This window comes from Nothobranchius furzeri, chromosome 6 (genome assembly GCF_043380555.1).
Source record: "Nothobranchius furzeri strain GRZ-AD chromosome 6, NfurGRZ-RIMD1, whole genome shotgun sequence".
Classification (NCBI taxonomy): Eukaryota; Metazoa; Chordata; class Actinopteri; order Cyprinodontiformes; family Nothobranchiidae; genus Nothobranchius; species Nothobranchius furzeri.
Window position 1 is genome coordinate 74461812 of NC_091746.1, and position 27298 is coordinate 74489109.

General features: G+C 43.5%; 2 protein-coding genes across 6 annotated transcripts in view; both read left to right on the top strand.

Annotated features, from left to right (window-relative positions):
- The window catches only part of si:ch211-196i2.1 (collagen alpha-2(I) chain), a 142903-nt gene extending 136752 nt beyond the window's left edge, over window positions 1-6151 (top strand). For both annotated transcript variants that reach the window (XM_070552556.1, XM_070552557.1), the window contains one exon: window positions 1710-6151. In XM_070552556.1, the coding sequence (XP_070408657.1) occupies window positions 1710-1859 (150 nt within the window). In that variant the 3' untranslated portion in view covers window positions 1860-6151. The remainder of the gene's footprint in view (window positions 1-1709) is intronic.
- A 5116-nt stretch (window positions 6152-11267) lies between these two features.
- Window positions 11268-27298, top strand: part of man1b1a (mannosidase, alpha, class 1B, member 1a) — a 40242-nt gene continuing 24211 nt past the window's right edge. For 2 of the 4 annotated variants that reach the window (XM_054744699.2, XM_054744701.2), the window contains exons 1-6: window positions 11302-11503; window positions 12243-12380; window positions 18190-18298; window positions 18508-18716; window positions 20976-21094; window positions 21241-21368. In XM_054744699.2, the coding sequence (XP_054600674.1) occupies window positions 12279-12380; window positions 18190-18298; window positions 18508-18716; window positions 20976-21094; window positions 21241-21368 (667 nt within the window). In that variant the 5' untranslated portion in view covers window positions 11302-11503; window positions 12243-12278. Of the gene's footprint in view, window positions 11504-12242; window positions 12381-18189; window positions 18299-18507; window positions 18717-20975; window positions 21095-21240; window positions 21369-27298 lie in introns of those variants that run through there. The other 2 variants (XM_054744700.2, XM_070552558.1) reach the window with 2 other exon arrangements.

Consider the following 27298-nt stretch of genomic DNA (forward strand, 5'->3'; position numbering starts at 1 on the left):
AATCCTGTCGGTTTCTGCCCCACTACACCCCTGACAAACTTCTAATTCCTGAAAGAGGAGTACCAGACTGTTGTCTCCACAGAAAGGACTCAACACATTTATTCATGCTAGTGACCACAGGAAAGCCACTGGAAAGCAAGCGAATAACCAAGTTAAACGTCGACTCACCTCTTACATCAAGAAGAATCCGCGTGTTTCGAGCGTTTTCCGTTCTTTGATAATCCGTTGATGAATTGTGATCGGCAGAAGCTTTTCCAGTTCTCGTCTCACTTTTTTACAGCAGCGGCCCAAAACGATCTCCTAACACATGGATGTTCTGCTTCCTGATCACGTGACGTGTGACGTACGCGGATGATCGGCTTTAGAGCTGAGATGTTTGTTCTCGCGGTGCGGGGGCTCGTCCGACGCCCACACAGTAAAAAAAATGCAAATGACGACTTTAGTCGTAACTGGCAGTGAATGAGTTCAGGACAATTTAGGCAGACCAATCAGCCTGACAGTCATGTTTGTGGACTGTGGGAGGAAGCCGGAGTACCTGGAGAGAACCCACGCATGCACAAGGAGAACATGCAAACTCCACGTGTAACTGGACTCAGCTGCACTGCTTCGTCCAGTCAAGAAACGTTCTGCGTTGTTTAAATGATGAGGGACTCAACATCATGTCCTTTAGTGCAACTTTCAAACAGTAAATTAGCAGGAGCTCCGTGAAAAACTCGCTTTCCTTCATTACAGCTCCAAACCTACTGGAGCAGGAGGAAGTGACGTCACAGAACGAGGGTATTCAAAATAAAAGACCCAAACAAACTTTTCTCAAAATGTCTAAAAACATATATTTAAAACGAGAATCTTGAAAGTAAAACAATTGTTTAGGGTAAGTAAAATAACAATATGTAAGTAAATAAAATAAATTTAGGGATGTTTGGCAGAATGAATTGCACATTCTTCTTTCTTTCCATGCTACACATGCAGAGAGACCCCAGGCTGGGATGTGAACCCAGGACCTTCTTGCTGCAAAGCAGCAGAGCTAGCCACTGTGCCACTGAGCATAATATATTGTGTAAAATTCCAGTAAGACAAGAGTGATGTCCTGAGACTTACTGAGGAAAATCAAAAACTATCATGAACATTTTCAGACCTTTGGAAAACTCAGTTGGGAATGTTTCGGGACATTTTGGAAACACTGTTGTAAATTTTTGAGACTACAGGAAATTTTTGGGAATACTGAATGCGGACAGCAGTAGCTCACGAGCCAGAGCCGGTTGTCTAGTGATCGGAAGGCTGCAGGTCCAATCCCGGCTCCAAACAGAGATTGCTGCTGTTGTGTTCTTGGGCAAGACACACTTGGCCTGCTGGCGGTGGTCGGAGTGACCGGTGGCCTCGGCAGCGCTGTCCAAGGACCTCGCCGCTGTCTGTGTCCTCCTGGACAGCTGTGGCTACAATGCAGCTCATCATCACCAGGGTGTGAATGACTAGTTGTGTTGTGAAGCACCTTGGGGCGTTGTAGGACCATAAGAAGGCAGTATACAAGTACGGGTCACTTACCATCTGTTTCCAGCAGGGTTAGGGTTAATCCAAACCCTAACCCCACTGCCCAGTCTGTTACTGGGACGATGTTATCTTGAAGATGTCTGTCTTTCTGCATGAATTACATTTCCTCCTACTTTTGCGCTAACAGATGAATGCATGTTATTTATTTTTCTGCTCGTCAGCCCGGAGAGGAGACGCCCTCTGGTCCTCGGGAGTCTGTGTTTGAGTTTGAAGACCTCCAGCTACTTCCTCTGAGAGACGTTGCGATAATGGGAGGAGGAAACTTCACACACCAGTTCAGCTTCACCTTTGGACCAGTGTGTTTCAGCTAGAGGTGTCGGGAAGCTGCGCTGTCCAAAGACTAACGCATCCAGGACTAAAACCTTCGTCTGAATCACGAACACCCACAGAACACACGGAGCAACAGATTTGAAAGATTTCCCTTTCTTTCTCTTCTGACGAGGGATTCCAGAGACTGAATTCGACAGAGAATTGTTGTTTTGCTATTTTTTTTGTTTACAGAGACATTCATCTTTTATGAAATAATTTAAATATGTATGTTTTATTCCACATATATGACATTTTTCACTGTTTGAGTGTTGCTGTTTATGTAAGTTGATCAGTAAGGCTGAATGATCTACCTTTTTAGACTGAAACTGCGATTTCAAACAACGCGATCACGTGATCGTCAAAGCTGCGGTGTTTGTAGCCCTCCTGACTGACCCAGGATCTTTTGCAACATGATGGTTTCCCCGCGTTACGGCGCGTGGATGGGGGATAACGGAGCTGAGCCCAATCCCTCAGAACTGCACATTTTGGTTATTTTCCTGTTGTTTTTTCTTACAAAGCGCCGTTTCTACAGTTGATGTTAGAGCGTCTTTGGCCGTTTGTCTCTGTTGTGTTCATCTCAGCACCGTGGGCGAGCGAGGGACAGAGATTCATTCCCAAGCAGCAGAACTGGATTTATTATAACACTGAGTGCACTTGAAAGATTAACTTCTTTTATTTTTCTGATGGCACTCGCTAATTCAAACAAGCACGTTAAAGGTGCAGTATGTAACAAGTTAATGAGAATTTTACTGTGAGAAAATCCCAAAAGAGTCTAATGTTTCAGTCATTTTGGGAGGACGGTTCGACTGAAACATGTTTCTTATCCAACTAGCTGCTGGGTTGTCAGTTTTTCTCCTTTCAAAACAAAGGAAGGAGGGACGTAACCACTGATTACCATCAGTGAGGGTGGGGTTGCCAAGTCTCCCGCGGCCTAATACTGCAGCTCCCACGGTTGTAATTTGGCGACGATCGGCAAAAAGCTCCGGAGTTGTTTAAAGGAGCAGTTTGCGGTAACCAACTTTTACCGCAGGATGTCGTTTTTTCTTCATTTCGACATAATGCAGCTTTAAACGTGTCACAGTTTAGCGTTGGAGCGTGTTTTAGCGAGAAAAAAGACAAACAGCCCAGAAAAATGTCCAGACAGAACAAGAACACATATTTTCATGTAGCGCCCCTTTTGGTAAGACTCACAAGTCGCTTCGCAAGCACATAAAAAATAAGAAAGATAAAAATGGGAGAAAAAATTAACAGCTTTTAATTAGGGCTGGGCAATAAATCAAAAATGTATTGTTATCAAAATTTCTGACTCTGACCGATATCATTTTCCCCGTGTCGATAAATTCATTGATAGAAAAAGGAAAAGATGTACGTAGGTTGTCGACATTCTTGTCCCTTTAACAAGTTGTATCACCTTGAGTCACCCCAGCAAACATTCGGAGGTTTAATCTTTTGTTTTTGTTTTTTTTGTTCCCCCCCCCGTGTCCTGTCTGGCTGTGAAGCAAACAGAATTGATGTCTGAATGCTGTCGACAAGCCTTACAGATTTACTCTCAGGTGGAGCATTAAAGCGTCTGCTTTTAATGTCACGCCTGATACTTAAAACTTTATTGTTATTGTTGTTGAATGCATTGTAATTCCGACCAGACACGGAGACAGAGGTGAAAGAGAAAGGAAAAGACAGGGGGGGGGGGGTCCACAAAAACAAACAATCAATGATGAACAAGAGTCTGCTTCTAGTCCTGCAGAAGGAGAAAAACAAAGAAAAGAGACACACAACAATACAACAGGAGCAATCAATCACTGCGTCAACCTGATAAGGAAATATAAAATCAACGTTGTTTTACTGAAAAATCACGATAATAAATCACAGCGCATTTAGTGCCAACCACAGCCGACGTGTTGACCATGCCCGAGTCCATACTTATGAGAGCACCATGTGAGCACCTGTGTGCGTACCCATGTAAGGTTTCTCTATAGGAGCGTCCAATAGAGAGTGTGAGGGGCCACAGATCTGTCCCCCAAAGATGTGTAGGAGATGGAAGGAGCTCCAAGTCTCAGAGATCCAGGAGCTGCCCCAGAGCGCAGGGACCCCAGGGAGACTGCGACCAGAAAAGCCCCTACCCCCCTCGAGAGGCGCAGAGGATCGCCCCAGGAGGCCACAACCAGCAGCCAGCAGAGTCCCGGGGGATATCAGCGGCAAGCCCACAGGCCCGCCCGTAGCCTCCCACCCCCAAGCCGGCCGAGCCCAGAACCCAACGACCCGGGACCCAGGGGCGACCAGCCCCGCCGGGGCCCCAACAGAGCCCAGGGACCCAGAGCCCAGGGACCTAGACCCCACCAGGCAGCGACCGGAATTAATCAGGCAGAAGCCAAAAATCTTAAACCCCCTGACCCTGGAGCCACAAACACTCAGGCAGACCAAGGCACCACACTCTACACCAGGTGTGATGGGGGAGGGGAAAATAAGATGTATAGCAGCAAAAGAAGTCCCAGGAGGAGGGAGGAGTCAAAGGCCCCACCTGACATATACAGTCATACACAGACACAGCCACACACTCCCTCCCTCATGCTCACACATACACATACAACCAAAGACTTACAAAAATGCACGCTGGACACCCACTCATGCTCCCCATACACACCCTATTCACTCTGGTCCCGGTACTGCTGCACATTGGGTACAACCATCACCGGTTCCCAGAGTTCGACCCTTTCTGCTGGGGTGCTGATGAGCAGGCTCCCCCACCCAACGCGGAGCAAAGCGACCCACCACCCCAGACCCCAACCAGACGGCCAGATCCCCCTCCTAGCCTCCAGCCTCAGGAAGCCAAGCAACAACAGAGGTGTGCTAAGACCCCTAGTTTCCCTCCACCTGCTCCAATACAGTGTTGGCGCTTGTTGATGAGGTGTATTCGTAGCTGTGGTGAGCGGGCAGTGCGGGCATTGTCTGGCCTTTGCCAGCTGATGCCACCACACCACCCCTCTTCCCCCCACAGCTCCCTGTGTCTAAGTACAGTTTAAAATTGGAAGTGGGCACCGGCACTCGGGATGAGGCTGAAAGATCCCCTTGCCAAATGCCTTTGTCTGTGCTCACTCCCAAGGCCCTAAGTGTGTGTTTGCGTGGAATGTCGTTGGTGGAAGTGTATAAGGTGCAAATATAATTGGGGGGCAGGTTGCCACAGGAATGTGGAAATGGGGTCCATTTGGACGTTTAATCAACCTTGAAAAGACGTTGGGCCGACACGTCCTGTCATGGTTGAAAAATACTTCCAAAATGAAAGTTGAACCAAAGTCTTTTGGATGTGAATTACACGTAATAATTATACGTGTAACTACAAATCTGAGTGGATTTTTAGGAAATGTTATGTTAATTGTTTTTTTACTGGGACCGTCCTACCACGACCATTTTTGGTCGTGGACACGACATTGCCATTGGACCAATATTTGCTGGGATGCTATGTTGAACTACATGTAACTAATTGTCAAAATACCAATTATACATATAACTGTAGGCATGTACAAATGTATCTGAATGGATTTTTAAGACATGTTCTTTTATATATATATTTTTTTTACAAATTCGGGACGTCCTACCGCGACCATTTTTGGACGTGGACACCACGTCGGCATCGGACCAATATGTTTGTTGGGGACATGACTCAACGGAATGTCCTTGTGTTTCTTGAAAGGCGCTTATAAATAAAATAAAATGCAGCAGTAAACGTGACAGCCCCATCTAATGGACAACTTTTGTTTTTGTGCATGTAGTTATCGTCCATTTAGCGTTATCGAGGTGAACTCCTCAATGCACCGTGATACTGATTTAAGGCCATATCGCCCAGCCCTATAGTTCTTGCTTTTATGCTACGACTAGATTGTGAAAATGTGTTGAACATTGACGTGAATCAAATCGCAGTTGAATCCTTTCCTAAACTCGTTCAGCCCCACTGATCAGTGTGTATACGGTAGAGGTCAGGGATGTCGGCCGTCTGATACCGGTTCTGTTCACTCACTGAATCTCCTTCATCAAAGGTGCTGAACAAGTTCGATACGAAACCATTTATTTAAATGCTGTTCCTGGTGCTACTAGTTTCTAAACTTTTCTTGTTTCTATAACATGCTAAACTAAATGTTATGTTGGTTTTACAGTTTTGGATGATTTTTTTTCTCTTTTACATCTCAGGTATGACACACGAGAGCACTTCATCTGCTGTGGCTACAGCAAGTCTGTTCTGTAACTGAGCTTTAAGTTGTAAAATGCTAAAGGCATAAATATATGAATTAGTCTGTTTATATTCTCTGTTTCCCATCGTAACGTCCCTTTTTCCGGCTGCATTACTACATTTTAGATTTTAGTTGGGCAACCAGAACTTCCTAAAATATCTTTTTGTTTTTAAATAGTGAGGCAACCGCACCAGTTTAAGAATTTATGATGTGATGAAGCAAAAGTTGTAAAGTTTATCTTTATTTCACTTAAAGGGGATCTAGACAGTTTTGGCTTGCCTTTAGCACCCTCTAGTGTCTGTTTGTAGAACGGAAAGCAAAACCTATCTACTCGCTGTGCGTTCAGCTTTTTCACACGTTACTTCTGACAGCTGAAACAACTCCCAGCCTTCTTTAGTTTCTAGAGGAGTGATTCATCACTAAATTAAACAAATCAGCTGTGTCCATGATCTAAAACATGCAGGAAATGTGCTGGAATCAGACCGCAGCACCAGGTATGTCAGCTCAATTTTTCTGAAGCCTAGTTTGCGCTGCTGAGACGATACGGAGACACGCAACGCCATTATCCGTTCTTACGAGTGCTCTCCAGCAGGCTTGCGAGGACAGACGGAATCGAGCCAACTTTTCTAAACATCCGTCGAACGAGACGGAGAACGCCAGCTTGTGATTGGTCAGGGAGCCGCTTTCGTCAAACAGCACAGCCATTGCCCCTCAAAAGCATAGAGAAAGCTGAAGATCTCTAGCGGCAGACACGGAGCAGCTTGAAGAACGCCTCGCGTAAAAACTCTAAAAATATGAACGTTTTATTCGCCCATGACGGGAGGAGTGAAAAGATATGCAGCAAGCGTTTTATTCATGGATGTGAAACGCGGGTTAAGAGGTGGCAAGCGCATGAAGAGGTGATTGAGGGACAAGTTCGTCTGTGTTAAAAAGTATCTGAAATACAAAAAACACAATATAAACACACTAGTTGACTGCGTACATGGCAGGGTACCCCAGAACAGAGCTACGCCCTCTGCTGTCCTGGCAGGGAATTGTTTTGCAACGCTCCCCAGCAGATGGAGGAGTCCAAGAGTAAAACTTATCTGTCAAAGCGTGTGTGTCTCCCTGGTGGAGCTAACGCTGAAGCCTAAACTAGGCTTTAGTCCCAAAAGACCGCACCGGCAACTCTGAAGTTGCAAGTGGAATATTTTGGCCACAGAGGGCGATAGAGGCTGTGTGGCCTTTCATTAACCCTGTAAAGAGTCATTTTAGCACACACTGGTTTAAGAACATTATCCCTTTAAATGCAAAGGACTTCAGAGGTGATTAACCTTCTGCTCATCCTTTTCTGTGTCTCTAATTAAATGGGCTATAGGAAGTAGAGAATGTGTTTTTGGAAAGACCTCAGAGAGATTTGGTTCAGTTAAAACAGCGTCTACGCAGCTGAAAAACACCCAAAACCAACATTCATTCAGAAATGGATCTTTTAGAAGTTTTGAGTCCCGTGGTAAGGAAATGTTATAAAACAGAAGATATCAGGTAGATTAAAAATCTCTCACATGTTCACCTTTATTTAGTGCCGGTGTTCAATATTCTTGTTCTTTCTTTTGTATTTAGATTAATCAAAGTATTTAATGAGACTACCTTAGCTTGCTGAGACTTTTTTCATTCCTTTTTTTTTAAAACCAAACAAAGATATCCTTGAAAATAGGAAAATACATGCTGGACATCGGCTTGTTGGGATTCTTCCAATAGTTTGTTTAAAAAATTTGTCATCTAAATAAAAATAAACAACTTTGACTCGATGCATTTTCTTATATGGACAAGCCCCGGTATGCCAGATAGCCAGTCCATCCCAGTCTACTGTCCTGTAATGGACAATTAAGGACTGCAGGTGAAAAGGTTAATAAATATAACTTGGATCACAAAATCTTCAGTTTTACTAAAACTGGTTAAAGCAAAAATGAATACAACCCGCAACAAAAACTACATCTAGGATTTTGAATGACCATGATGCACCAAGTCTGTTGTGGCAGCCTGGGCGCTCCTAGGGGTGTGCTTAGGTGGTGGTGGGGGTTTGCCCTCCCTCCCTGGGCGCCCTGGGTTGGTGCCTTGGCTGCTGCCATGGGGTAAACCCCAACACACAGGCAGAGAGTCTTGGGTCTAACAAAAAGCCAACCCCAGCCCTCCGCCTCTTACCCGGAGCAACTCCAGCAAAGGAGAGTGTCCACCCCCTCTCAAGGACTCGGGTTCCAGAGCCAATGCTATGTGTCGAGGTGAGTCCGACTATATCTAGCCGGTACCGCTCAACCTCTGCCACAAGCTCCTGCTCCTTCCCCACCAGCGAGGTGACGTTCCTTGTCCCAAAAACCATTTTCCTTGTCCGGGGATCGGACCGCCAAGGCTCCCGTCTCGGTCTGCCACCCGATCCACACTGCACCGGACCCTTCATGTTCCTCCTGTGGGTGGTGGGTCCACAGTTGGATGAGCCCATGTATCCGGTTCGGGCTGGGCCCCATGGACGAACGCCCAGCCACCAGGCGCTCGCTCACGGGCCCCAACCTCAGGCCTGGCTCCAGGGTGGGACCCCGGTAACCCTCCAGGCCGGGTACCCCGACTCTTTGTTTTTACGTCCATGAAAGATCTTCTGAATAAGGCTGGTGATAAAACAGAATTATTTCCGGATCTAATTCAGTTTCTAGCTGACTCCTGGTCCGGCCAAATCGGTGAACAAGCATTTTGAAACCATCCTCTCTTTTGACATCAGGTCAACACCTCTCTGCAACTTGCGAGTGATTACAGACACGGCGACCCTTTTAAGAGCCGCCAAACAGCCTCCGATGCAAAACAAGCATTCTGGCTTCCCGTCATCACCTGGAGAGATCTCAGACTAAACAGGTCGTATCTGAGCTATCTACGGGTTCCTGGTACCGAGAGGTTCACTCCCCCAGCAGTGTCCATCCCGAACTTTGACCCCCTGGATTGTACGAGGATCTCCACACAAGGGTGCATTGACTCGGCATAAATTGCGTCGGATGATTTTATAAGCAAATCTCCAGCTTATCAAACTATACAGCCAAACGGATTTTACAACCCAGACTCCACAAGCTCTCTCAGAAAGGATTCGCTAAAACATCTAGCTTCCATTCCATCATTTCATCCATACCTTGTCTTGTATAATCATTAGTTTAAGGAAATAGAAATAAATTCATTTTTATAAACTATATACTTGACTCTGTCTGAATTAATATGAAGTGTGTATAAGGTCCCTGAGTAAGTAAAAGAAACTACAGCCTTCTGATTAAACAGTCAAAGATAATCAGATTGATAGTTCATATTTATATGGAATTATCACATCTTATTGATCATTTACATAATACATATGTAGCCCATCCTTAACACTACACAGTAAAATGAGCTCTACAAAAACCTGACTGTAAACTATCATAGACGGTATGCTCATCGAGAGCAGCTGTGCGTTGTTTGACTACAACCTTTTCCTAGATCTTGGAGAAGAACAGAAGTTTAGATATGGGTCTGAAGTTTTTTGGTAGAGAAGGGTCAAGACTCGGTTTTTTAAAGAAGCGGGTGGAGCAAAATCATTTGAGCAAGACTTCCATTTTCTGTAACTTGCAGAAACGAATGTGTGTACCTGCACTGAAGAATGTGTGAAGTGTAACAGTAGATTTTTTGTCTGTGAGTGAGTCTGTGAGTAAAATAGGCACAAGGTATTTTTTTCAAACAAGTATATGGATGTGTTTTGCACCATTTGTTTTCAACTGGAGCAAAACTAACTGTAGGATTTTTACATGTGTGACTCAAAGAATACAATTTTTGTACTTGCACCAAAGATTTTAAATAGTTGTAGCTGTTGTTTTGTACCTGTGAAATTTTTGATTTTTCTGGAATTTTCTCCATGACACAAATGCCATTGCACCAAACATACCTCCATAGAACCAGTAATGAAACAGATTGGTGAGGGATAAATGGCATCAGGTTTATGATGAAGTGTTTTGGAAGCAGTCGTATAAATGGTGTCATCATAATCGAAGATGGGAAGGATTGTCATTTTGACCAAGGTTTGCTCTGCAGAATGAGGAAAGGATGACCTATTGCGGTACAGAAACCCAATTCTTGACTTGACTTTAAAAAGCAATGAATTGATATGATTGTCAATTGAGAGTGTGCTGTCAAGCCAGACACCCAAATACTGATGGGAACTGACAAGTTGTAGTTCTGTACCTTCCAGCGAAACAATGCTAGCGTGGTAAGTTGATTGCTGTAAGTTATGGTTGAAGTTATGGTTGAAGATCATGAACTTTGTTTAAATGAAGACCAAGGTTGTAGAGGGCATGTTGAAGATGGTTGAAGTTGTGCTGCAAGATGGACAAAGCTGCTTTCAAAGAAGAACTGCATGAATATAGAATAGTGTCAGCATATAAATGTATATGAGAACTGTCAACAGCATGAACAATGTCCTTAATATAGATTTTAAATAAGGTTGGGCCCAGTATCGACCCTTGAGGAACGCCCATAGATAGAGGTAGAGGAGCAGCTTGGTAACCCTCTGTTCTCACTGTTTGTGTACGGCCTAAGATCTAACTTCTGAACCATGCCACGGATGCCTGAGAAAGTCGTAGATGTTTGAGCCTGCTAGGTAAGATATAGAGTCAAAGGTTTTAGTCAAGCCAACAAACACAGCCACCCAATTTTCCTTATTGTCAAAGGCACATATAATGTCATTTAGAACATTAAGTGTTGTAGAGACACATCAGTCTTTTTTTTTTTACATTAGGGAGTTACTATAATTTATACTTTATTTTCACACTACTATTGTCTCTTGATTTTGTTGTGATGAGTATTTAGTCTCTTTAGCGTGCCATGTTGTGCTCATTTAATGTTATCTTGTCTGTACAATGTTTTTCTACTTCTGTGAAAATTGGACTGAGTACTTGACTTGACTGAAGCCGGACTGACAGCTGGATTCTTCTTCTTGTTTGTTTTTCTATAAATATAGCTTGTATTGTTTCTGTTTGTGATTGTTTTTTTGACTATTTATTGTCCAATTTTGTATGTATTAATTTTGTTGATAAGTGTTGGTTCTGAAAGGGTTAACGTTCAATCCATCAAGTCACGTGCGCTCATCACGTGACCTTTAGCGTCGTCACTTGCTAGCTTACTTCCGTGTTTCAAAGCTGGTTGCTCGTTCATTGACTTTAGCTGCGTTTTTCTCCGTTCATTTAGTGTGACATTTCACATAGCATATCATTGTTTAATGCTTTATCTTTTTTTCTGATACTGACGGTCAAACGGTGACACTTTCGATGCGGAAACGACTCGACGAGGTGAGCTAGCCTCTGGGAGCTAACACTGTTAGCCCAACATCTGTTTAGGTTCGAGCAGAAAGTGAGACGTTTCGCTGTGAGGCTGTCCTCTCAATGGTGAGTGAGGTGGCAGGCAGCTAAAGGCTTTTGTATTTGGTGGTGCTTTTAATAATCCCGTAGACCGATTATTAGGGGGATTTGGGGAAGGTTTCGGGTTCTGTCGGGTTTCTTTGTTAGCTCAACATACAGAGATCATGTCAGAATAGCTGGTTAATTATTGGACTATTTCACTTTTTGTTCTGAAATATAATTTTTTGTCGCGTAAGACTTTTGAAAAACGTATTTTGTGGACTGCGGGTGTGCGTGCCGTTGCATCTGGAGTAAAACATTTACCAGCAGTCAGACATGGTGGTGGTAGTGTGATGGTCTGGGCTTACGTTGGTGCTTCAGAACCTGGATCATCACCTGTAACTGATGACACCACAAATTCTGTCCTCTACCAGGAATCCAGAAGCAGAATGTCTGACCTTTGACCTTAGACCGGCTACGCTGTTTTGCTAACACATTGTTGCCACAACAGTGGAAATTGTGACATTTTTCTGGTCTGTTGACACGCCATCAATAAGTGCTAATTCCAACAACATTGTGGATGATTTCACTCCCAGAATTATATTTTTTAAGTTTATTGAACATGTAATAATCAGTAAGTTGGTATCTTCTAGTGGTGGACCAATTCTGCATCACTAGTACCTGCTAGTCAGAGCTGTACAAGAATCAGAAATCAGTATCAACTCTCAGAACTCAAATTGATGCATCTCTGCTGGTAAAAACTAGTTTAAACTTCTTTGTGTTGCAGGTTCTATGACCTACAGTCGTTTAACCCAATCAGAGGATGTACCCGCCCCCCAGAAAGGACTTCATAGCTTTAACCGTCAGTGACCCACTCAGTTACCCCTACAACAACGGCAAACACCGGAAGCAGTCCTGCTGGAGGGTGAGTGGATCTGCAATGCCTGTGGAGTGTTTGTGGCTACTCAGTTCCCCTCCCACACACTCACATCAGATTACAGGTGGTCCTAGTGCATACATAATAAATAATGTTATAATCAGTGTTGAACATACAGGTTAGTGCTGTAGTCGTGCTGATTTAAGTTCAGTTCAGTTCACTTTATTTCAAACATATACATTCACCAACATTTCATAAAATCATTCCACGCAATTGTTTGAAAAGGAGTAGGGAGAAGTGTATACTTATTTAGCCCTACCCCCTCAGGTTTACATTAAGCATTAATTATCAGTTGTTGTTGTTTTGCTGCTTTTGTTAAGCAGCAGCACATTGATTCATTGGTACAGATTTGCTGTCCTTTTTCCTGCAGCATTCTATTTACATTATATTCTTATAATTCAAACCTGTCCATCAGTCCTTTTTGTTCTGTATTAGGGTTGGGCATCGTTTGATTTTGAATTATTCCAATTCCAATTCCTCGTTTCCATTCCGGTTCCTTCCAGACATGACATGTTTTACACGAGCCAGCTAACCACAGGTCCTACTTGATGAAATAATCTTAACTTCAACATGAATTTTAACTCTATGAACAACAACATCACCTTCATTTAGACACAAACATGTTTTGGAGAACAAAAGAAGACGACTTGCAGCACAACCAGTGTGTTTGTTTCTGACCACAACCAAAGTCTGGAAGCAGCCTCTGGGATGAGAGGCTAAATGTCTCCAACATATCCAGAAACGTCCAGCTGTTTTCAGCTACAACTCTCAGGATGATCATGTCCAGGATGACTGAGATCTACACCTCCATGCTGCAGCAGCTTCAGTCACAACAGGAAGTGGAACTTAAACGTAGCTGCTGTCAGTAACAAGCTAACAGATTTAAACATTAAAACTCAACAGAAACGGTTCAGAAAGGAAATTAAAATGTTTATTATCGTTGTTATTATTATTATTATTATTATTATTATTTATTATGCAGAAGCTGGCGTGGTCCACCACAGAGAAGCTGCTCTAGCATGATGACTTTCATTATTCTACAGGTTATTGTTCAGCCTTCTGACGCTCACACACACACACACACACACACGCACACACACACACACACACACACACACACACACACACACACACACACACACACACACACACACACACACACACACACACACACACACACACACACACACACACACACACACACACACACACACACACGCGTGTTGGTGAGCGGCTGCGTCTGACTGCTGACGCTCCGTGTGTGTTGTTATTTCTGCAGTGAGAAACTCACCTCACACGTCCAGAGTTTGTTCTTTAAAGCTTCTATTAACTCCACCGTGTTGACGTATTTAACACGTTTCCTCTACGCTGCAGGAGTTAACGTTTACATCACGGAGTTAAAGTTCGGCAGACGCGTTTGTTTATATCCGGGTGGGGGGAGGGGACTCGTGCTGCACACACACAGCTGGTGTGATCAGCTCTGAAAAGCGTTGATCACAATTTGCAGATCACGTTTATTTTTCACGGAGATCGGCCGCGGATTCCTCTTCCGGTCGGCGTGCTAGGAATCAAAACTAGGAATTGAAATAAAAATTTTGAACGATTCCAGGAAAAACTAACAGTTGGTCCCGGTTCCAATCGATGCTCGATGCCCAACCCTAGTAATCATCTGCTTTTGTTTCCACGTGAAAGTCGGGAGAAATGCAAATGCTTTGCAAATCAGATAAGAGAGCGAGTGAGAACAAGATCAGTTTTATTTGTCTGAGGTGATCAGATTTCATCACACTCTGGATGCTTACTGCTCTTATCCGAGAAGTTGGAGAGCTTGAGCTCCACATCAAAAGTCTGCATTACCGCAGTTAGGCTCAGAAACAGATGCATGTGATAAAGACAGAGGTAATCTAGCTTATCGGGCACAGAATCAAACACTAGGAAGCTTGGAGTTTTTTTCCAGAACTCAGTCTGTCAGAGTGGGCTCTTATTGTGCTGACGTTCACCTTTCTACCACCTGTAAAGGACTTGGGAGACTCTTTGTTCCAAAAGCTTAAAGTAGTCACCTTTTTTTGTAATTTGTATTGCTTTTATTTTTGATTTATTCACTATATTTGTACTTCTACTGTACCATGTTCAGCGCCTTGGCCTTCCTTACAGGGTTGCGGAAGGCACTTTATAAATAAAGCTTTGATTGATTGAATATTCAGTTGTGGGGAGTTTTACCATCAGTGCTGTGAAATACTATAACCTTCTGTCTGTCTAGCCTAAGAGCTAGTAGCTGAGTAGCGGTTGAAAAGGGGGTTAGCCTGGATCACCCATCTATTTCCTGTCTGATGTTTATGATTGGGATAAAGTTTACCTGAGCTCTACTGCGGCTCAGAGGTTTTCTTTCTTAATTCTGTTTAAAGTGTCAGGTTAATAATGTTGTAAACGCACGTATCTAGTTTCATCCACAACAGGTTCTGAAGCTTGCCTCATTTGCTTTACCCAGTTTTCTGTAGATGGATTCAGTTTCATGGCGTTTAGAGCAGAGATGCACTGAATGTGGTTTTGAGGGCAGACAGGACATACGCAGAGGAAAAGGCAGGAGGGCTGAGGGCTCAACCATCCGCTTACACACCTGCTCACTTCCGGTCTTTCCAATTTCACGAAAGACCCAGCCTACAGCGACAGGGTCCTTTGGAAAGATGTAGCACTCAAATTTAGACGCCTACAGCGACAGGGTCCTTTAGAAAGATGCAGCACTCAAATTTAGACGCTACAACAAAATGTGATGGCGTTTTCATCAGTTAGTGAACGCACCTGATGTCACGATCAATACACAAAGCAGTGCACAATATTAAGATTTAAAGTGACAGTGGGTGTTTTTCCTGGCGATAAGGGGCAGTAGATACCTAAATCATTGCAAGCAAGCAGTATTTTTGTGTTGGAGTAAGACTTTACCAACGGATACCCATTGGGGTCAAAAAGCCCTGGGGAGTGCAAACCAGTGAAGAGGTAAATGTGTCTTGTCCTCATGGGCTCCCGTAGAAGGAAACATGGCATCTAATATGGCGTCACCCAGAGACTTGGACCTACTCCATGTATCTTAGACCTGATTTTCATGGTTTTAGGTTATGAAGCTGCTAATATTTTTTTCAACAACTGGGCATCATTTAATTTATTTTAAACAACATATCAAAGGATGTTCCCAGATATTAGTGATAAAAACTACACATTGTCTCTTTAACCGTTGGTTAAATTCAGCGTTCAAACACAGATTCAGCTAATGTTATTATTGATATTTTAGCATGCAAATAAGCTAGAAAATGTCTAGGTATCGGCCTTGAAAATCTGCCCAAAAATCTGCTGCCCATGTCGGCACCTACATATCAGTATCAACAATACTATATATATATAAACCCATGTTGGTCGACCTCTAGTAGCGATGTCACACTCTGAAATGGAGATACCAGGAAAAAGCTGCAGGCAGCAAGGTGAAAGGCTTTGGAACGACCAGTGACTCCACCCCCTAGCCAGTCAGTGACTGACAGTCTCACGTCGCATTTTTGGACTAGTTCAGTATGATTGGTACCACGTAGGGCTGCACGATATTAGAAAACCCTGCGATATGCGATAACGGTGATTAATATTGCGATGGTGATATTACTTGCGATAAGAAATAAAAAATGTGACAAAAGTATCATAAAAATGAGAAAAGCAAAAGATGTGAGGATAGGGAAAAAGGAAACGAATAAGAAAAGGCAATCCATGGATCCTGGGAAAAGCAGAATAAGCAAAAGAGCAGAACAAAGCTAACTCAGGTGTTTGCTAACCATTAAAATTAAGTGCTGTTTGCCTCGGGGGCGGCATCTGACCTATGAGAACCCACCCAATTGGCCAAATGGGTGAAGGGCTCTATTTAATGTGTTAACAAAGCATCATTCTTCCGTTTGATTGACAGAATAAATTATGTGTAGCAAACATTTGAGCCGACCATTCATTGCGATATTTATCTGTTCTTTGCGATATGCATATTGCACATGCTGATATCGCGATAGCGATATATTTGCGTTATATTGTGCAGCCCTAGTACCACATATGGGCATATGATGGAAACGGCTTGAAACCGCACAGAGCCGAGCCACGCTGAGTAGGAACTAATGGAAAAGACCCAGTAGTGCACATGTTTCAGACACAAGGCCAGATGCGGCCCGCGAGATAAATATCAAAAATACATTAAAACTGACCCGCTGGCCGATTTTACCACAAAGACTTCAACTCCCGTGAAGCTTTGCGGCGTCAGCACAGAGCCGACGCGCCCCCTCCTTTGAGTTTTTTTCCAGCGCCTGCTGCCGGTGTCTGCAGCTCCGCTGTCTCGGACAAACTAAACACTCCTCTCACTCAGCGCCGAGTTCACTCAGCTATTTTCAGACGTTGAAGCCCAGAAACGGAGATTCTAGCCGCTCAGTAATGTGTTCACGACTTAAAGAGGAAACTAACGTCCAGACAGAGCTGATATAACTCCAGCGAGCAGCGACACGCTCAAACCAGCACGGCTCTGTGGTTGTGTTTCCTCCCCGACACACAACAATGTGGTCAAGCTGCTCAGACATGTTCAGCAGCACAAACCTATGTGAGCACCTGTTGTCATCTAATGTTGTCATTATTATGATGAAGATGAACAAAACAACAGGAGTCTCCTCCTCAGCTCAGATCAACCCCATGATGCAGGTATCTGGCTGGAACAGGTGAGCATCACAGTAAACCAGTGGAGCAAACTGAGCTTTAAATATGTTGGTTTTATGCTCTTTTTCTGCTCCAAAACATGAAAGTTAACAGGTGAGATGTTGCATTTTCATTTAAGATAAAATGATATTTTTATTTTGTTGTTGGCCCGTGAGAAAAGATTTAACCTACAGTAAACAGGAAGTGGAAAGGCTGCAGATAGATGAATAGAATAGAAAATCCCTTTATTGTTCCTCAGTGGGGAAAGCTAGACGTCACAGCAGCGATGACACGTATTACAGGAGAAAAAAGGAGAATAAAAATAAGAAAAATGAATAAACAAGAAAACATAAATCCTGAATAGATTTTAAAATGCTGATTATACCACAAGTAATGAATACCACTGATGTGTTTTATTTGTAACTGACTTGCTCGTGTGTCATTTGGTTATTCCACATTCAGTGTTAATGCAGAAATATGTTTGTTTCCAAATTAAATGTTGATAAAGAAAATGTGCAAATTTGCCGTCACTTTTTAAAAAAATATTAAGTTTGGCCCTCGACTCCGTCCCAGAGTTTCATTTCGGCCCCGTTTGAGTTTGACACCCCTGCAGTAGTGGTACCTGATGATGCACTGCATATGCAAATCCTGGGGTAGAGCTAATTAGCACAGCAAACAAGTACTTAATCTGTTCACTTTATCAAGTAATGCGAAAACGAAACCAGCAGTTAAAACAAAGCTTGGAGAATTTTAGCATGTTTGGCTTTCCTTAAGGTGATCTAAAGGCTGTATGTTGGTCTGAGCTCACAAAAGATGGCTCAATAGTTTCATGTTGTTGCGCGGGTGTTAATTAGAGCCGGCCAGCATGATGGTACCAGCCAGTTTCCCCTGGGGGGGGGGGAATTCCTTAGTTTCCCATTGGATTAAAGAAAATAAACAGATTAACCAGAGAGAGAGAGATGTTGTGTTTTCTCAGGGTATGGAAGATCATCAGGCTTATTTTTTCTCTCATGCGGTTAGAAGTAAAGCGATTCAGAAGAGACGGGAGTGAATCTGCTCTGAGTTGCTTTTACGGCGTTTGTTTCTTTGCCTGCAGAAATGGAAGCAGCTGTCCCGGCTTCAGCGGAGCCTCATCCTGTTCCTGCTGGCTCTGCTGCTCGTTTTAGCTCTGCTCTCTCATTCCAGCATCACAAAACGGTGGAGAGGTAAAGATGATATATTTATCACTAAACACAGGCAGCCAGGTAGGCTTCACTTGAATGACCTTTGAGTTGGTGTTTGATGATAAATGAAAACGCCTGCGTAGATTTAAAGCTGTTATTACACCTTTGATAGAAAATATGACCTGATGCTTATTTAATGTTGTGCGTGATTCTTCCTAAAATGGCATAATAATCAGCTGTGATGCTTGTAGGTTTGCCTGAGAAGGAGGACTGGCTGCAGCTGGGTGACAGAGACCTGAATGTCATTCCTGCTCCTCCCAAACCCGTTTTGGATCCAGATGCTGGTAAACCTCCAGCTCCTGTTGTGGGGCCACATCTGGAGCCAGCTGAGGGTCAGCCAGATGTTGCAGCAGAATCCAGAGGACAAATTATCCCAATTCTGCCTAAACCTCCAACTAAGGTTAGGTTACTATTTCAGAAACACAACTTATCATCTATTCAAATCGGTGCTGCTTCTGACTGGATATATTTCATCTGGATTTTTTATCGTTATTTTAGGTAATTCTGGTTTAGATTTCCATATTTATTCTAGTTTGACACCTTAGATTTCCACCGTCAACCTGGGTTCTTACTTTGACTTCCAAGGTTTAGAAAAGCGACTTAAAAAATTGGTTCTGGAACAATAACGTTAACCCTCACGAGACAAGGAAGTAAAACAGTAGTTCTGAGCACCTATTTTATGTTCGGTCCATTTAAATCCCCTCCGACGAAATGTGCGGAAGGATCTTAAACTCACACTGGAAGTGCTTGAAATGTTCTTGAATTTGACTCTGGCAAGCCTTGAATTACGATTACTCCATTTGAGACAGAGCTGCTTACAGTGTGGCAAGAAGTATTTAGTCAGCCACCAACCCACTTAAAAATCTGAGAGGCCTGTCATTTGTGTGTGTGTGTGTGTGTGTGTGTGTGTGTGTGTGTGTGTGTGTGTCTAAATTTGTGTTGTGCCTTCTCCTTTTGAATCCTGCTTTTTTCCAGTCAGAGAAACACTCTGCCATTTATTAGTCAATTCTTATAACCCTTTCACCACCTTTTCATGGTTCATAAACACACATATGTCTAAATAAACAATTTTAGATCATTAAAAATTAAATGTAGGTCTATGTTTTATAACTACAGGATCCTGAGACACTATATTTTTCCACAGAAAAACATATTTGTCCCATCAACACGAATTTAGACTAATTCCAAAGGAAATAAAAATTTCCCAGCTTCCACCCAGCATTCAAACGCACCATGTACGCACAAATCAGTCCGGTGTGGAGAGTCTCAAAAGGATTTTTGTACTTGTAAACTGAACTGTGTAATGTAGTTTTGTCAGTGTGTACCAGGTGATTTGTGTGTGTGTGTGTGTGTGTGTGTGTATTCAAAGATTTGTATGTTTAGGAGCTGAAGTTACACACGAAAATGTAAACACAAGTAACAAATCAAGAGTTGCACTCACACACACATTTAGAAACACACACAAATCTTTTGAGACTTTTTCTCCCTATAGGCTCCACGCAAGATCTCACCCCGTGGGGTCAAAATGATCACAAGAACAAATGTGTACGCTACGCAACGTGCATGGTGACGTAGTTTGTGCCGGTGTCGGTACAGGATCTGCTCGGTGACTGCCGATGACGTCAAAGTACGGCAAACCCACTCGGACAAAATACAGTACACATCTATACTGTTGAAAAGAATTTAGCAGTTTCGTTATTAAAATAATGTTTCTTAAGATGTATGTTTGTGTTTATAATGGTATTTGTAAAATAAAACACTATATTGTATTCATAATGTTGATCCTCTTTGAGCACATCCCTTGAAGGATCATAGGTATTAGCAACACCTGTGAAATTGTATTTGCAGGAAAAAAGTGTGTCCCGTTTATTGAAGTATTTTGTGTTTAGAGTTTTTGACGTCTTGTCCATGAGTAGTTCAGTTACGCTCATAGCTGCTAGCCAAAACTCTGGAGTTAAAAGTTTTCTGGCTTTACTAAAATACCTGTCTGTATTTATTTGATTGATGGTAGTTTTACTTTCTATTAGACTCCAAATGTAATCATTTGGCACGTTTCTAATTCATAATTTGTAATAATGTAATCGTTGATATTAGCATTAGCATTCCTATGGGTTTTTCCATGTATATTAGCGTTGCGCTAACCACTCGCTGCCAAATTGCAGCCTTTGCGATTAGAAAATCTCCTTTTGTCACATCACAATTTAATTGCACATGAAATTAATCGTTCAGCCCTAATATACATGCAGCTCTATGCTAAAAGTGTATTTTCAAAGAGGTAATGATGGATTTCTTTGTAAAAGTTGTCCATCTTTCCAACAGAAAGATTTGCCTGGACCAACGTAACGTGATAACAACGTAACGTGATAACGTAATTCCGTAAGGTTCATGTTCAGCCAATCAACTACTTTGACGTCATCGGCAGCCGACGGACCCCGAGCCGCTCTTGCACCCGAGCCGATCTTGTACCGACACCGGCTGGAATTGATATGGGAATTGCAAATGGCACATGAACCGGTTCTTGTTTGATTCCCATTCCTACTCAGGAATGTTCGTTGATACGGAAGACCCGTGCCAAAAGATTAAGATTGGTTAAGATAGTTATTCTTTTTTAAAATATAAAATTTTGTCCCAATCCTCCCACTCATGTCTCTAAATGCAGCGAAAGAGAGGCCCCCCAAGCCTACAGAGAGATGGGAACGTTTCAGACACAAAAGGGGAAGAAAAAAAGAAGCAGGAGGCAGTTCCAGGTGAAGGGGAGGAGGAAAAGAAAATCGTTAGGTGATTTTTCTGGTTTTTGTGCACTTCTTTTAACGATGTAGGGATTTTATTTTAGTTTTTAGAACCTTGAGTTAAATAAATGGTAGAAAAATATGAAGAAAATCGTAACGCGGTTTGAGAAACAGGTTTTTGGATCAACTTCACAGCTGGAGAGGAGCAATGATCGAAGCAGACCAGACGACTGAACCTCCACCTTCAGCCAATGAGAAGGAGGCTGTTGCTCCACCTGAACCTCCAGAACCTGCCAAACCTGCTATCGTCGTAAATCCAGAAGGTCAGAGTTGGATTTTATATATTAACCCATAGTTCTCTTTAACAGCAGTACACTCCAAATTTTGATTATTATTTTTATTATTTATTTTTTTGTTAAAACTTTTTTAGGCTTTTAAATTTCACCTCAGATAAATGAGATTGTCTCGCTTCAGAGTAAAAACACTGTCTTCTCTCTCAGAGCAGTTTGTCTGAGTTATTCCTGAGCCGTTTGTCTGACCAGTTATTCCTGAGCCGTTTGAGTTATTCCTGAGCCGTTTGAGTTATTCCTGAGCCGTTTGATGAGTTATTCCTGAGCCGTTTGAGTTATTCGTTATTCCTGAGCCGCTTGAGTTATTCCTGAGCCGTTTGAGTTATTCCTGAGCCATTTGAGTTATTCCTGAGCCATTTGAGTTATTTCTGAGCCGTTTGATGAGTTATTCCTGAGCCGTTTGATGAGTTATTCCTGAGCCGTTTGATGAGTTATTCCTGAGCCGCTTGAGTTATTCCTGAGCCGTTTGATGAGTTATTCCTGAGCCGTTTGATGAGTTATTCCTGAGCCGTTTGAGTTATTCCTGAGCCGTTTGATGAGATATTCCTGAGCCGTTTGATGAGTTATTCCTGAGCCATTTGAGTTATTCCTGAGCCGTTTGAGTTATTCCTGAGCCGTTTGAGTTATTCCTGAGCCGTTTGAGTTATTCCTGAGCCGCTTGAGTTATTCCTGAGCCGTCTGAGCCGTTTGTCTGATGAGTTATTCCTGAGCCGTTTGAGTTATTCCTGAGCCGTTTGAGTTATTCCTGAGCCATTTGAGTTATTCCTGAGCCATTTGAGTTATTCCTCAGCCGTTTGTGTTATTCCTGAGCCGCTTGAGTTATTCCTGAGCCGTCTGAGCCGTTTGTCTGACAAGTTATTCCTGAGCCGTTTGTCTGACGAGTTATTCCTGAGCCGTTTGTCTGACGAGTTATTCCTGAGCCGTTTGTAAATGGTAAATGGCCTGTATTTGATATAGCGTCTTCTAGAGTCCTGGAACCCCCCAAGGCGCTTTACAACACAGTCAGTCATTCACCCATTCACACACACATTCACACTCTGGTGGGGATGAGATATGATGTAGCCACAGCTGACAGAGGCGAGGCTGCCGAGCACTGGCGCCACCGGTCCCTCCGACCACCACCAGCAGGCAACGTGGGTTAAGTGTCTTGCCCAAGGACACAACGACAGCGACAGACTGAGCGGGGCTCGAACCTGCAACCTTCCGATTACGGGGCGAGCACTTAACTCCTGTGCCACCGTCGCCCAGTTTGTCTGATGAGTTATTCCTGAGCCGTTTGTCTGATGAGTTATTCCTGAGCCGTTTGTCTGAGTTATTCCTGAGTCGTTTGATGAGTTATTCCTGAGCCGTTTGTCTGATGAGTTATTCCTGAGCCGTTTGAGTTATTCCTGAGCCGTTTGAGTTATTCCTGAGCTGTTTGAGTTATTCCTGAGCCGTTTGTGTTATTCCTGAGCTGCTTGAGTTATTCCTGAGCCGTCTGAGCCGTTTGTCTGATGAGTTATTCCTGAGCCATTTGAGTTATTCCTGAGCTGTTTGTGTTATTCCTGAGCCGCTTGAGTTATTCCTGAGCCGTCTGAGCCGTTTGTCTGATGAGTTATTCCTGAGCCGTTTGAGTTATTCCTGAGCCTTTTGAGTTATTCCTGAGCCATTTGAGTTATTCCTGAGCCGTCTGAGCCATTTGTCTGACAAGTTATTCCTGAGCCGTTTGTCTGACGAGTTATTCCTGAGCCGTTTGAGTTATTCCTGAGCCGTTTGAGTTATTCCTGAGCCGTTTGAGTTATTCTTGAGCCGTTTGTGTTATTCCTGAGCCGCTTGAGTTATTCCTGAGCCGTTTGTCTGATGAGTTATTCCTGAGCCGTTTGAGTTATTCCTGAGCCGTTTGTCTGATGAGTTATTCCTGAGCCGTTTGAGTTATTCCTGAGCCGTTTGAGTTATTCCTGAGCCGTTTGTGTTATTCCTGAGCTGCTTGAGTTATTCCTGAGCCATCTGAGCCATTTGTCTGATGAGTTATTCCTGAGCCGTTTGAGTTATTCCTGAGCCGTTTGAGTTATTCCTGAGCCATTTGAGTTATTCCTGAGCCGTTTGTGTTATTCCTGAGCCGCTTGAGTTATTCCTGAGCCGTCTGAGCCGTTTGTCTGATGAGTTATTCCTGAGCCGTTTGAGTTATTCCTGAGCCGTTTGAGTTATTCCTGAGCCATTTGAGTTATTCCTGAGCCGTCTGAGCCGTTTGTCTGACAAGTTATTCCTGAGCCGTTTGTCTGACGAGTTATTCCTGAGCCGTTTGCGTTATTCCTGAGCCGTTTGCGTTATTCCTGAGCCGTTTGCGTTATTCCTGAGCCGTTTGCGTTATTCCTGAGCCGTTTGAGTTATTCCTGAGCCGTTTGTCTGATGAGTTATTCCTGAGCCGTTTGAGTTATTCCTGAGCCGTTTGAGTTATTCCTGAGCCGTTTGTCTGATGAGTTATTCCTGAGCCGTTTGAGTTATTCCTGAGCCGTTTGAGTTATTCCTGAGCCATTTGTGTTATTCCTGAGCTGCTTGAGTTATTCCTGAGCCGTCTGAGCCGTTTGTCTGATGAGTTATTCCTGAGCCGTTTGAGTTATTTCTGAGCCATTTGAGTTATTCCTGAGCCGTTTGTGTTATTCCTGAGCCGCTTGAGTTATTCCTGAGCCGTCTGAGCCGTTTGTCTGATGAGTTATTCCTGAGCCGTTTGAGTTGTTCCTGAGCCGTTTGAGTTATTCCTGAGCCATTTGAGTTATTCCTGAGCCGTCTGAGCCGTTTGTCTGACAAGTTATTCCTGAGCCGTTTGTCTGACGAGTTATTCCTGAGCTGTTTGTCTGACGAGTTATTCCTGAGCCGTTTGTCTGACGAGTTATTCCTGAGCCGTTTGTAAATGGTAAATGGCCTGTATTTGATATAGCGTCTCCTAGAGTCCTGGAACCCCCCAAGGCGCTTTACAACACAGTCAGTCATTCACCCATTCACACACACATTCACACTCTGGTGGGGATGAGATACGATGTAGCCACAGCTGACAGAGGCGAGGCTGCCGAGCACTGGCGCCACCGGTCCCTCCGACCACCACCAGCAGGCAACGTGGGTTAAGTGTCTTGCCCAAGGACACAACGACAGCGACAGACTGAGCGGGGCTCGAACCTGCAACCTTCCGATTACGGGGCGAGCACTTAACTCCTGTGCCACCGTCGCCCAGTTTGTCTGATGAGTTATTCCTGAGCCGTTTGTCTGATGAGTTATTCCTGAGCCGTTTGTCTGATGAGTTATTCCTGAGTCGTTTGATGAGTTATTCCTGAGCCGTTTGTCTGATGAGTTATTCCTGAGCCGTTTGTCTGACGAGTTATTCCTGAGCCGTTTGAGTTATTCCTGAGTCGTTTGAGTTATTCCTGAGCCGTTTGAGTTATTCCTGAGCCGTTTGTCTGATGAGTTATTCCTGAGCCGTTTGAGTTATTCCTGAGCCGTTTGAGTTATTCCTGAGCCGATTTAATTATTCCTGAGCCGTTTGTCTGATGAGTTATTCCTGAGCCGTTTGTCCGATGAGTTATTCCTGAGCCGTTTGATGAGTTATTCCTGAGCCATTTGATGAGTTATTCCTGAGCCGTTGGATGAGTTATTCCTGAGCCGTTGGATGAGTTATTCCTGAGCTGTTTGATGAGTTATTCCTGAGCTTTTTGATGAGTTATTCCTGAGCCGTTTGATGAGTTATTCCTGAGCCGTTTGATGAGTTATTCCTGAGCCGTTTGATGAGTTATTCCTGAGCCGTTTGATGAGTTATTCCTGAGCCGTTTGATGAGTTATTCCTGAGCCGTTTGATGAGTTATTCCTGAGCCGTTTGATGAGTTATTCCTGAGCCGTTTGATGAGTTATTCCTGAGCCGTTTGATGAGTTATTCCTGAGCCGTTTGATGAGTTATTCCTGAGCCGCTTGATGAGTTATTCCTGAGCCGCTTGATGAGTTCTTCCTGAGCCGTTTGATGAGTTATTCCTGAGCCGTTTGATGAGTTATTCCTGAGCCGTTTGATGAGTTATTCCTGAGCCGTTTGATGAGTTATTCCTGAGCCGTTTGATGAGTTATTCCTGAGCCGTTTGATGAGTTATTCCTGAGCCGTTTGATGAGTTATTCCTGAGCCGTTTGATGACTTTTTCCTGAGCCGTTTGATGAGTTATTCCTGAGCCGTTTGATGAGTTATTCCTGAGCCGTTTGATGAGTTATTCCTGAGCCGTTTGATGAGTTATTCCTGAGCCGTTTGATGAGTTATTCCTGAGCCGTTTGATGAGTTATTCCTGAGCCGTTTGATGAGTTATTCCTGAGCCGTTTGATGAGTTATTCCTGAGCCGTTTGATGAGTTATTCCTGAGCCGTTTGATGAGTTATTCCTGAGCCGTTTGATGAGTTATTCCTGAGCCGTTTGAGTTATTCCTGAGCCGTTTGATGAGTTATTCCTGAGCCATTTGATGAGTTATTCCTGAGCCTTTTGTCTGATGAGTTATTCCTGAGCCTTTTGTCTGATGAGTTATTCCTGAGCCTTTTGTCTGATGAGTTATTCCTGAGCCGTTTGAGTTATTCCTGAGCCGTTTGTCTGATGAGTTATTCCTGAGCCGTTTGAGTTATTCCTGAGCCGTTTGTCTGATGAGTTATTCCGAGCCGTTTGTCTGATGAGTTATTCCGAGCCGTTTGTCTGATGAGTTATTCCTGAGCCGTTTGAGTTATTCCTGAGCCGTTTGATGAGTTATTCCTGAGCCGTTTGATGAGTTATTCCTGAGCCGTTTGATGAGTTATTCCTGAGCCGTTTGATGAGTTATTCCTGAGCCGTTTTATGAGTTATTCCTGAGCCGTTTTATGAGTTTTTCCTGAGCCTTTTGTCTGATGAGTTATTCCTGAGATGTTTGAGTTATTCCTGAGCCGTTTGAGTTATTCCTGAGCCGTTTGTCTGATGAGTTATTCCGAGCCGTTTGTCTGATGGTTATTCCTGAGCCGTTTGAGTTATTCCGAGCCGTTTGTCTGATGGTTATTCCTGAGCCGTTTGAGTTATTCCTGAGCCGTTTGTCTGATGAGTTATTCCTGAGCCGTTTGAGTTATTCCTGAGCCGTTTGTCTGATGAGTTATTCATGAGCCGTTTGAGTTATTCCTGAGCCGTTTGAGTTATTCCTGAGCCGTTTGTCTGATGAGTTATTCCGAGCCGTTTGTCTGATGAGTTATTCCGAGCCGTTTGTCTGATGAGTTATTCCTGAGCCGTGTGTCTGATGAGTTATTCCTGAGCCGTTTGTCTGATGAGTTATTCCTGAGCCGTTTGTCTGATGAGTTATTCCTGAGCCGTTTGTCTGATGAGTTATTCCTGAGCCGTTTGTCTGATGAGTTATTCCGAGCCGTTTGTCTGATGGTTATTCCTGAGCCGTTAGAGTTATTCCTGAGCCGTTTGTCTGATGAGTATTCCTGAGCCGTTTGATGAGTTATTCCTGAGCCGTTTGATGAGTTATTCCTGAGCCGTTTGATGAGTTATTCCTGAGCCGTTTGATGAGTTATTCCTGAGCCGTTTGATGAGTTATTCCTGAGCCGTTTGATGAGTTATTCCTGAGCCGTTTGATGAGTTATTCCTGAGCCGTTTGATGAGTTTTTCCTGAGCCGTTTGATGAGTTTTTCCTGAGCCGTTTGATGAGTTATTCCTGAGCCGTTTGATGAGTTATTCCTGAGCCGTTTGATGAGTTATTCCTGAGCCGTTTGATGAGTTATTCCTGAGCCGTTCGATGAGTTATTCCTGAGCCGTTCGATGAGTTATTCCTGAGCCGTTCGATGAGTTATTCCTGAGCCGTTCGATGAGTTATTCCTGAGCCGTTTGATGAGTTATTCCTGAGCCTTTTGTCTGATGAGTTATTCCTGAGCCGTTTGAGTTAT